At 46.8% G+C, this 12,210-nt stretch overlaps 1 protein-coding gene across 1 annotated transcript; it reads right to left on the bottom strand.

Moving 5' to 3' along the window:
- Window positions 1-8,497: 8,497 nt before the first annotated feature.
- On the bottom strand, window positions 8,498-9,410 carry LOC125517644 (E3 ubiquitin-protein ligase SINA-like 4). The gene is made up of 2 exons (XM_048682850.1): window positions 9,345-9,410; window positions 8,498-9,193 (listed from the first exon to the last, which is right to left on the bottom strand). The coding sequence occupies exons 1-2, from the start codon at window positions 9,408-9,410 to the stop codon at window positions 8,498-8,500; spliced, it is 762 nt and encodes a 253-aa protein (XP_048538807.1).
- Between the last annotated feature and the right edge of the window lie 2,800 nt (window positions 9,411-12,210).

The following is a 12,210-nucleotide window of genomic DNA, read 5'->3' as shown; positions in this document are numbered from 1 at the left end:
ATCAGCATGCCAGGTTAGAGCAAACACCTCAAGTGGTAAACAGGCGTGGTCGGCTCCTTCTGAATCTCCATCTGAACAGTTATCTTCCTCTGGAATACAATCTGGAAATGCAGGAGGGGGGCACTTCGCCCACCATGGAGCGGCGTCTGCATGACATTATATTCACACACAACGGTCTTCTCTTTTTATCTACATGTTCAGTATGATTGTGTACAATATCTAACATGCATAATAATAAAAATAGTTAGATTTTGGAAGGCCTAAGGGGTGCATGCAAAAATCAAGACTGGTGGTAGCAAACGAGTGGATGGATCCAAAACTAATGATAGAAGGTAGATTATAGCTTCAGTTTAAAAAGATAGACAATGGATCATCTATTGTTTGTTGCCCACCCAACATGAACCACATAGAAGACCCCAGATGAACCAGATAGTAGACAGATACTATCCGTTGCTGGCCCGATATGAGACCCATGGGCAATTCAAAACTCAAGATTTAACGATAAAGTAGCAGGTAATAATAACCGATGTATTACGTAAGCAAACACGAAAGACTGCGACCTCTCTTCCGGAACTGTGTAGTCCTCAGGTTCATCTGCTCAGTCGATGATGATAATGCAGTTGGCGTGGCTGCCGGCAACGGGGAAGATGATCCGAGGCGGCGAAAGGAAGTCTGCAGGGGGGATCTCTGCTGCAGTGAACGCTTCTATCGATGGTGCACCTCAGGTGGGGTGGATGACGGCACGGCAGGAGCAGGACATAACACACAGAGTTTTCTTTGATGCCTATCTGAAAATGAAGTACATCTGTAAGGGCTCCTTAGAATTGGAGGATTCTATAAACGCAGGGACAGGAAAAACACAGGAACAGGATAGGAATGCACGTGCAAAACAGAGCATTTGGAAACATAGGATTTCAGTCAACCTGGGTGTTTGGCTCACATGAATTGGAAGAACAGAGGAATGGAGAAACAAAGTGATGCGACGAGTGTACAACCTCTTTGGCATAGCCTTGTGGACCTCAGCATCATTGGGTTGGACATGGAGGATGGTGATGATGCTGGTGTGACTGTCGAAGGTGGGGAAGAAGATCCGAGGCCTCTGGAAACGGTGCCGAGGGTACTGCTCCGCTGTGATGGACGGTTCCGTTGTTGGAGGAGCTCCGCTAAGGTGTACGGCGATGAGGCTAAAGCATGACAAGACAGACAACGTTAATGAAGTGGGACCCTAATATAATCTGCAATAGATGATGTAAAATACATCACCAAAAAGTGCTAGATGTAAAACGCATCAGCCGCGCCACGAACGCTCCGACAGATGCTGTAAGTACTGTTCACTCTGAACTTAACTGAAGAAAATGAACTTCACAGTCGAAACTGAATTTTACTGTCAAAACTGATTGAACTAGTAACAGAGCATTGCAATAGATGTTTAGGGCGTTCGAGCACTAGTAGCAGACAAGCAGTGATCTAAATCAGCAGACGCTCGAGCAGGGAACACACTAGCAGAGAGCAAGTCGGGCAGTAGCACCGCGAGCGAGTGCTAAAGCAGCAACTCCTGTAGCTGTTGGAGGTCGTGCAGCAGCAGCGCAAGCGAGATCAAGAGCAGAGCAAGAGCACGAACGAAAGCAGGAGCAGTGCAGCAGCGCGACCGACAGCAAGAATAGAGCCGCAACGTGAGCGAGAGCCGGAGCAGCTGCAGCTAGTGCCGTTGTGGAAGTCGCCGCCGAGGAAGCAACGACATGGGGGAGAGACGCCGTGGATGATGTGGCCGGCGACGGCGCCGTCGATGGAGACACACCATGTCTGCTCGGTATCGATCACCGGCAACCCCATGAGATCGAATAAAAGATAAAATGCAGCGGTGAGTGCAGAACCTCCTTGGTGGCGCCGAGTTGGCCTCGGCTTCATCGGAGGAATGGGTCAGGGTGCTGCGGTTCCGGTGGGGCAGGTCAAGACGGCGCTGTGGGGATTGAGGTGGCGCGATAGATGAGGCGAACGTCGGGGCAGCTCCTTGGAGGTGGAGGACGGGGCAGCTGATCCGGCGGGACGACGAGATCGACAACCGATCCTCATCCGGTGTGGTGGATGAGGGACGGCGAGCTGTTGCGGTGGACGACGTAGTCGGGGAAGAGTCTCCGGCTGGGCGGCGGTCGGGAGGCCGACGGAGGAGCGTGGGGTTTCATGGGTTTTGGCGGCCTCAGTGTAGGAATGGGGGGGGCGAAGGGGGAGCCAAGCTTAGGGACGCGCTTGTCCGAAATGTAGGGTAAATTACCAGCGTACCCCCACCGGTTTTGACACCGCGATGTGGAGCTTCATTTCCGGCTGAGGGGTAGAAGGGGGATTTCGCATGTCTGGGCTGCGGGAGCGATTTCGGATGAGGAGGGAGTTCTCACGCGCGTCCAAATTTCAGGATAACAAGGCGCGGCGCGGGTTGAAGAAGCGGGAGTTTCAAAGCAGGTGAGACAAAAGATACTCGAGCTTAAAAATTTCGGGATAACAAGATGCGGATTCCTTGTTCGGCAGAACAAACTTAACGTGTAAAAAAACAATTCATACAAGACACAAGAGAGTCATGTCCCCTTTTACTATATTGCTATAGATGCCATTGAAAAAACTACAAGAAAAATGTAAAAAAATCGGGAGAACAAGATTACCCTGCACAGTACCAAATCGATTCGCACTTCCCTCAACAACAACAAAAAACAAATCAACTCCCACCAAAGAAAGAGTAATGTCCCTTTTTATATGATTACAGATGCCATGATCTTGAATTTCAATTTTTGAATCCATGTTATGTTGAATTCGAATATATCGTTAGGTGACCTTGCGGTTTATAATTGATGTAGTCATACATTTTGATCTTCCATCATATATGAACATTTTACTCCACCATGTGAACATATATATTGTCGTCTACCATATGCACTAAATTTGAATCAATTTTACTTATTTGAATACGATTGTTGTCAAGTTATACAATAATTTAAATATTATCTTGATAAAAAAACATACATATAGCAGTAATCACATTTCACTATGAACTACATGTACCATACGCTCTCCAATTCAAATATTTGTATCCATTTTATGTTGAATTCAAATCATAGTATATTATTGGTCTAGGTAGCGAGATGTTTGGGATAATCTAAACCCTGTTTTCATACGTATAATTTTTGGCTGAATTGGGACAAGTTTTGGTATAAGCCTCTTGCAAAACCGGAGATTCTCTCAACAAGCCTCGCGGTTCCGAGAGGGAACGTGTCACCTTTGTGTGCGAAACGATATACGCTGCCTCCCCCCTGATTTTATTTACAGAGGCAACATAGAACTATATGAGTGCCCCATTAAATTTTGGAATTATTTCGGGTTCATTTGGCCTTTTTATACATTAATTGAGTTTCTGGACTTTTAAAGTGCATAATCTAAATATGAATTGCATGCACATGCTCCGGTGCACCAAAGTGGGTTGAAAAATCACATGTCTGTCCTTGGTTGAATTTCTAGGTCCCATGGAAGAAATGAGAGTGAAATTCAAACATCTGGGCGTCATGACTCGGCCGAGAACATCGAGATACTTTGATTTTAAATTCATGTAAATCCAAAACTCGCCTGGAAATCATGAAACTTGGCATGGTGTCATGTCATGGCACTAACATGTTGTGGTAAACAATTGGGCCGATTTGGAAGCTCATAGTTCTAAGAGGGAACGTGCCACCTTTGAGTGTGAAACGATATACGCTGCCCCCCCCCCTTGAGTTTCTTAACAAAGGCAACATAGAACTACATTAGTGCCCTGTTAAATTTTGGAATTATTCCGGGTTCGTTTGTCATTTTTTATACATTAATTGAGCTTCTGGTCATTTAATGTGCATAAGTCAAATTTGAACTACAAGCACATGCTCTCGTGCACCGAAGTTGGTTGAAAAATCACATTTGTGTCCTCGGGTGAATTTCTAGGTCCCATGCAAGAAATGACAATAAAATTAAAACATCTGGGCATCGTGGCTCGGCCGAGAACATTGAGAAACTTGGTTTTAAAATTCTTGTAAATCCAAAACACGTCTGAAAATCATGAAACTTGGCGTGGATGTCATGTTATGGTACTACCATGTTGTGGTAAAAAAAATGGCCGAATAGGAACAGATTTGGGTATAAGCTTCTTGCAAACCGAAGCTTCTCTCAAGAAGGCTCATGGTTCTGAGAGGGAACGTGCCACCTTTGAGTGTGAAACGATATGCGTTGTCCCCCTTGAGTTTATTTACAAAGGCAACATAGAACTACATGGGTGCCCTGTTAAATTTTGGAATTATTTCGGCTTCGTTTGGCCTTATTTACACATTCATTGAGTTTTTGGTCATTTAATGTGCATAATTCAAATTTGAACTACAAGCACATGCTCCCGTGCACCAAAGTTGGTTGAACAATCACATTTGTGTCCTCGGGTGAATTTCTACTCCCTCCTTCCATCTATATAGGTCCTAATGTGTTTTTCGAGGCTAACTTTGACCAAACATTAGAGCAATAATATATGACATGCAACTTACACAAAGCATACCTTCAAATTTGTATGTCAAAGGAGCTTCCAATAATATAATTTTCATAGTATACATCTCATGTGCTATTAATCTTGTCAATAGTCAAAGGCTGTCTTGAAAAACACATTAGGCCCTATATAGATGGAAGGAGGGAGTAGGTCCCATGCAAAAAATGAGAATAAAATTCAAACATCTGGGCATCGTGGCTCGGTCGAGAACATTCAGAAACTTGGTTTTAAAATCATGAAACTTGGCATGGTGTCATGTCATGGTAGTACCATGCCGTGGTAAAAAAATTGGCCGAATAGGAACAAATTTTGTTGTAAGCTTCTTGCAAATCGGAGCTTCTCTCAAGAAGGCTCGTGGTTCTGGGAGGGAATGTGTCACCTTTGTGTGCATAATTCAAATTTGAAATACAAGCACATGTTCCAGTGCACCAAAGTTGGTTGAAAAATCACATGTGTGTCTTCGGGTAAATTTCTAGGTTCCATGCAAGAAATGGGAATGAAATTCAAAATTCTGGGTGTCGTGGCTGGGTTGGAAACATTGAGAAACTTAGTTTCTTAATTCCTGTAAATCCAAAACACACATGAAAATAATGAAACTTGGCTTGGTGCCATGACATGGCACCAACATGCTGTGGTAAATTTGCAGTCCGATTTGCGAAGGCGCACACATTAACAGTCAACAAAGTCATTTTGGAACAAGTGTTGTCACATTACAATCGGAAATACAAGTATTATTGAAACCGTGGGCGTTCTACTTACTAGTACCATTTACGTGCCGCCACGCGTCCCCATTTTTTATTAGCTAGGAGGCGCCGTGCAAGGTAGCTATTTGAGTACGAGAGGCGTGCGATCAGACCCCTGCGCGTGCTTATCGGGAGGAGAGCCCTTTGACCTCCATCTGCTGTCCACCTCTCTCCCAAGGTCTCCACTAATGGTGCCTGAGCCTCTGTTTAATGGCATGGCTATGTCACACTCGACTGAGATTTAAGAGAGAAAAAAGAAAAATTGAAAGCACGGATCTTGATGTAAGATCTGATGGACCTATATAGCATCTACTGCGACTTATAGCAAGACTGATGAATATATAAGGACGATTAATTTTTTTTGATCAAAGAAGGGCTTGCCCCTTCCGATTTTCATTACTGAAAACCACCACAATTCACAAGAAGTTCAGCACAACTCCAGCCTAACACAAAGGACTAAAAGCTACCAGATTGAAATCGCAACATCCCAAGAGGCCAACAAAGGCCAAACATCCGCGCTAGAACCCAACATTTCACAACCGACGACACAATCCACATCCTAAACCGATTATTACATCAAAAGAAACCAGGAAACTGAAGGAAGCCCAGCAGCAACTAGAAGAACAGCAACGCCATGGTCGCCATAGCAAGAGTTTTCTTCATTCCAGCCTCACAACATTGATCTTCCACATAAAGATAAGGACAATTAATTGTCTTACATAATTTGAAAGATAATTAAAAAAAGCCACATGCGGCTATGCCCGAAATACACAATGGCAAAAGAAGAAGGAAGACAAGGATCTGGCTCGCTAATCTCTACTTTCTTGATGCGTTGCTGCAGGCCGCGGGAACTAGTCTTTGCGGCGAGCGGTGATGAGCTCTTTCGTGTCCTCAAGACGCTGCTTGAGAACATCCACGAATTCCTCCACCAACCTTTGGCACTCGTTGCGGAGCATGTCATTCTCGTCCATAAGTTTCTTGACGATGACGCCGGTCCTCTTCAACAAGGCACTGGTCTCCTCCTGCTGGTCTGCACTTCAGACGATCTTTTCCCTCAGCAGGTCGCGCTTGGATCGGAGCCTCTCATTGCCCTCCCTTAGTTGCCGGATGACGCCGGTAGCCTGTTCAAACGAGGCTTTCATGTCGTCCTGCAACCTCGCCCAGTCGGAGATCTGATCCATCCGGCTATGGATGATCGCATGCATGCGCCTGTAACAGTTGTCGCCTGTTCGTGAGAAATTTTCCCAGGCCGCCGCGGCGCGGCGGGACATCTCTGCTACATTCGTGGCGCGACGGGACATCTCTGTTGCTTCTGCGGCGTGGCCGGACCAGTCTGCTGCATCGATGGCACGGCGGGACCTCCGTGCTGCTTCAGCGGCGCGGCGGGACCTCTGTGTTGCTACTTCCGTGCGGCGGGACATGTTGGCTGTTCTCGCAGCGAGGCGGGACATCTCTCGTGCTTCCGCTTCCATGCTCGCCTCTCCCTGGTGGCAATCTCTCGACCCAGAACTCACGCTGGCCATGGCAGACGCAAGGGAAGGATGCTGAATGACTTGTTTGTTTTTGTGGATGAGGAGTTGAGGAGGAATGTGCAGTCATCTTGGCATACTAGTATTTATAACCGAGTACTAATACACTCCTATGTGGGAAACCGTTTAGGTTGTGATCGGTGTGAACAGGTTTGCAATTTAATATACTCCCTCCGTCCAGGTTTATTAGGCCTCTCAGCATCACAAGCATGTCCCCTTTTGTAAGACCCCGCTTTGGAAAGGTGCATGCATGCAACCATTTCATTGGTTGCATTGAAAGCCATTGTTGTTGGTGCCATGGTTGAAAAATTAATATACTTCATGCGTGCTTTTTCATTGGCTGCATGCATGTGAGAGAGTGCATTCGGAGTGAAATGAAACAATTAATGTGAGCAAATTACTATGTGTCCTGGTCTAAGAGAAATTGTCTTTAGGCCTAATAAACCCGGACGGAGGGAGTAGCGTGGTACTAATACGCTCCTAAGTGGGAAACCGTTTAGGTTGTGATCGGTGTGAATAGGTTTGCAATTCAACATAGCGTGGAGTAATTTGGAATGTGACGAGACGCAAGCTCAAAATTTATTGACGGTTCTAGTTTCGAAGTGCGGCACTATTCCCGGATGGAGTACTTCTTTTTCTACTCCCTCCTTTCCGGTTTTATAGGGCTTATCTCAAAATTTTAGTTTTTCCATTTTATAAGGCTCAATTTGGTTGTTCCCCAACACATGTTCAGATTCCAAGGTGCATTAAATCATTGCATGCAAGTATTAAGAGAAAATTGACCAATGCATGTACTTTATGCATGCATGCATTGCAAATAATGCATTGATAAACATAATTTTTTGAGAAAAACAAGAGCATTAATTAGGTGCTTTTGCAAACTACAAAAAATATTCCACCACTCACCATCTTGGTTGGTGAGATTTTTGAATTAAGCCCTATAAACCGGAAAGGAGGGAGTACTGATGTGTACGTGCAATAACTGGCACCATCGTATACATATCTTACAGTTAATGGGGCGTTCGACAGGAATAGTCGCGTGGCGAGCTCTAGGCTAGTCTTTTTTTCAGACGCATTAAACCTATCTCTCGGGACTTCTCGCATGCACCATCGTGCCACCCACAAAAACTTGTACTCTGAGTTTAGTAGTACATTATATAGGAAGAGAAGAGGTGCACGCACGCACTCGTCCTCTCACACACGCGTCTATTTTTTTCTTGAAAAGGAGGATGATGACCCCCGGCCTCTGCATCTGGGAGTCACACACGCATCTGTAGCTATGAATTGTAGTGTTCTCAACCATCCGATTGGCTCTATCATGGATGTACCTATATACTAAAACATGTCTAGATACATCTATATTTTGACAAATGTAAGCCATGTACTGTGGAACGGAGGGAGTGCTTGTCATCAAAATGGATAAAAAGGGACGTATCTAGAACTAAAATACGTCTACATACATATCCTTTTATCCATTTTGATGACAAGTAGTACTTCTTACCCAAAGGAACTTTATATCCAACAGACACAAAATATCCGTTCGACTGTTGGAAATTACTGATATGATGTCGAAGTAATTGCTGCATCGCCACCAAAACCCACCATTTCTTAAGCTAAAGTAGACCAAGGTAATCCCTATATTAGCATATTACTAAGATAAACAGAAGGCAATGTAGAAACATTTAGGACGTGAGCTTGTCAATCTGAATGTGGAGGGACACAAGCTTAGCCCCGGCTATCAGCTTGGGCGGAACTGTCAAGAAGGTCAACTCTTGCACGTCGACGTCGCTGGGATCCTTGCTACTTGTCACCTCCATTTCCACCTTGACAGCGTCGGTCATGCCTTTGGGATCCCCCGGCGGGCCGTTCTCCCACAGCTTGGCCACGTAGTGCGGCAGTGGGGACACCCCCGCTCTGATGTAGACGACCGACACGGTGATAGGCGCGCCGATGTCGAGCACGCCGCCGACCAAGAAAAATGCGCGGCGGTCCTCCTCCACGAACAGCAAGAGTCGTGGCTCCGATAGTGGCACTTGCAGCTGGAGCACCTTGCCGTACTGGATCCTGTGCACAGGCATGGGATGCGCGGTGCTGATGTGGTGGTAGAGCGCCGGCGGCGGGCCTTCGTAGCCGTAGACGGGCACGGGGCATTTGCAGGGCGCGAGCGGACACATGCTCTGGTGATCGGCGAGCTTGTGGTAAGTGACGTAGAGCCCACAGCCTTCGTGCGGGCACTCCACCCTCACCAACGAAAGGACGGAGTCCACCGCCGTGTTCCGCACGTCGAAGCCACCGCCGCGCTCGCACTTCTGGCACTGCCGCTGGTTCCCGGGGCGCTCGACGCGGCAGTCCGCGCAGGCCAGGTGCCCTCCCTTGCACTGCAGAAATCAATCGAACAGCACATCAATCAAGAAACCTGCACCTCTCTCAATTAGCCGAACGGACGAGGTGTATTCGAACCTCATACACAGGAGGCGTCAAGGGGCGGAGGCACAAGGGGCAGTGGATCACGGTGAGGTCCATCGAGACCTTAGAGAGCTCCATCGTCGGGTCTTGTTCGGTCTGCATGATCTCGCCCTCCTCGTGCACAACCATCTCTCGACTTGGGCCGGGGTATTACAAAGCTTTACCATCACATATTTTATACTACTTCAAGGTGCATTAAATCAACACATGCAAGTATCAAAAGGAGAGTCACGGCATGCATGCACGCGTTGTAATTAATGCATCGGTAAACACAAATTATTGAAATATATCGAGTGTAGTGCTTTGATGTGTCGCGTCAACTCGTACATAAACGAGAAGTTTGATTATCCTCTCCCTCGCGGACTTAACTGCACCTACCTTTGGCTGTATGACAGGTTGGCCACACACCTGTCGGGCCCACCTGTCATACACGCAAAGGCAGGAGCGTCCCTCCCTCGCCCATGAGCGTGGTGGCTGGCAAGACTAGGAGAAGCTTTCGCTACACGCTCTCCCTCCCGCACGCGGTGGACATGCAGCAGTTCAATCGGTGTCAGATGGCCAGAAGCATACTGTAGTACTCCTCCAGTGCAGTAGTACTCCATCATTGTTCGACTTCCCGAAGAGGCGAAGAGCCAAGCGCAGCCCGGACGCTCGTGTGGAAGTTTCATGTGTAGAGTAGTCTAGGATAGCGTGTATCATGCCTGTAAGCTTAAAATCGTTGGGGTCGGCTCCATGCTATGTGGCTGTCTCAAAGTTTAAAAAAATAGTCTTCTGGCCCTACCTGACACCCTGGTGATTGTAGTTTGCACGCTCATCTGGTCAAGACAGGAATATATTTTTTAATTTGTTTTTTTAAAGGGGGACCTCTCCGGCCTCTGCATCAGAACGATACATACGGCCACATATATTTTAATTTGTGGTGGGTAAATGTTAGAGGTTGCAGCAAATATATTGTACACTGCAGGTCTTTCAGCCAAGTTTAGAGGCAAGCATGTGGGGACAATGCTGTGATGTGTCGCGTCAACTCGTACAACGAGGAGAAGCTTGATTTTACTACATGCCTTCACCCTCACCCATGCACGCGGTTGCTCGCAAACGAGGACAGACTTTTGCTTAGTAGTACTTCTACAACAAGCTATCCGTCCCGCTCGCGGTGGACGGACATGCAGCAGTGGATTCGACACTGTAGAAGCAGTAGTAGTAACATCATTGTTCGTCTTCTCAAAGAGGCGAAGAGCCAAGTGCAAACCGAACGTTGCAGTTGTGAACATTGGAGCACGCATATAGCCAGGCTCTTGCATGACACAAAATTGCTATGTGAGCCCACTATTGTACTAGTACGTACAACTACTTGCTAGTATAGCCATATAAACCAGAAAGGAGTATTTGCCCTTCTAGAGATTTCAACAAGTGACTAGACTACACCGAGACGGAGTACATATGGAGCAAAATGACTAGTCTATTTTTGACACGCATTTACGTTTTTTACACAGTACAGACGCAAGCGCTCATATACACGCACATACACTCACCCCTATGAACGCACACATGCACGGCACTATCATCTTGAAATTTACGAAGTCACCATAGGCACCTCGTCGTCGACGGGTCCATAGGTGCTTGAATGCCAAGGAGGGAGACGGTACGGTTCTCGAGACGTTGAACGGTCAATGATGCATCCTCAATTACATGCAGAGGAAATTAATTGGAGAAGCAGAATAGAGCCAGCACGATGTGAATGCAACAAAGTTTGGACTCTCATATAATAAAGGCGCCCCACCACTCCAATCCATCTACTCCCAAGTCTCTGCACAACACTGCTCACTCCAATCCAAGACCAAGTGACCAGAAGCCACAAGCACCTATGGAGGCGATGGATGCGAGCGGCAGTCGGCTGTGCCAAATCATCCAAGGCACCGGCCTGCGGCCCCGCACCGTGCAGCATTTCCAGACGGTGCTGGCGACCGCAGGAATCGATCACGCGGTCATCGCCACCGAGGGAGGAAACCCACAGCTGCCGGAGGGGCCCGATCCTCTGCCCGTGCCGTTATCTCCGACACAGTGCCGACTCGGGAGGTCCTCCGACCCTTCTTCCTCCATGCCGTATTGTTCGCAGATCCGACCTGCCGCCGCCGACATCCCGGTTGTTGGGAATATGCCCTAGAGGCAATAATAAATTGGTTATTATTATATTTCCTTGTTCATGATAATCGTTTATTATCCATGCTAGAATTGTATTGATAGGAAACTCAGATACATGTGTGGATACATAGACAACACCATGTCCCTAGTAAGCCTCTAGTTGACTAGCTCGTTGATCAATAGATGGTTACGGTTTCCTAACCATGGACATTGAATGTCGTTGATAACGGGATCACATCATTAGGAGAATGATGTGATGGACAAGACCCAATCCTAAGCCTAGCACAAGATCATGTAGTTCGTATGCTAAAGCTTTTCTAATGTCAAGTATCATTTCCTTAGACCATGAGATTATGCAACTCCCGGATACCGTAGGAGTGCTTTGGGTGTGCCAAACGTCACAACGTAACTGGGTGGCTATAAAGGTACACTACAGGTATCTCCGAAAGTGTCTGTTGGGTTGGCACGAATCGAGACTGGGATTTGTCACTCTGTGTAAACGGAGAGGTATCTCTGTGCCCACTCGGTAGGACATCATCATAATGTGCACAATGTGATCAAGGAGTTGATCACAGGATTATGTGTTACGGAACGAGTAAAAGAGACTTGCCGGTAACGAGATTGAACCAGGTATCGGGATATCGACGATCGAATCTCGGGCAAGTATCGTACCGCTAGACAAAGGGAATTGTATACGGGATTGATTAAGTCCTTGACATCGTGGTTCATCCGATGAGATCATCGTGGAGCATGTGGGAGCCAACATGGGTATCCAGATCCCGCTGCT

The sequence above is a fragment of the Triticum urartu genome, chromosome 6, assembly GCF_003073215.2.
Source record: "Triticum urartu cultivar G1812 chromosome 6, Tu2.1, whole genome shotgun sequence".
In the NCBI taxonomy this organism is placed as follows: domain Eukaryota; kingdom Viridiplantae; phylum Streptophyta; class Magnoliopsida; order Poales; family Poaceae; genus Triticum; species Triticum urartu.
This window is presented reverse-complemented; position numbering and strand designations above follow the sequence as displayed.

Coding starts and splice junctions, on each gene's coding strand:
- LOC125517644 (XM_048682850.1), bottom strand. CDS start 9,410: ATGGTTGTGCACGAGGAGGGCGAGATCATGCAGACCGAACAAGACCCG. Junction 9,194..9,344: donor CGACGATGGAGCTCTCTAAG/GTCTCGATGGAC, acceptor TGATTTCTGCAG/TGCAAGGGAGGGCACCTGGC.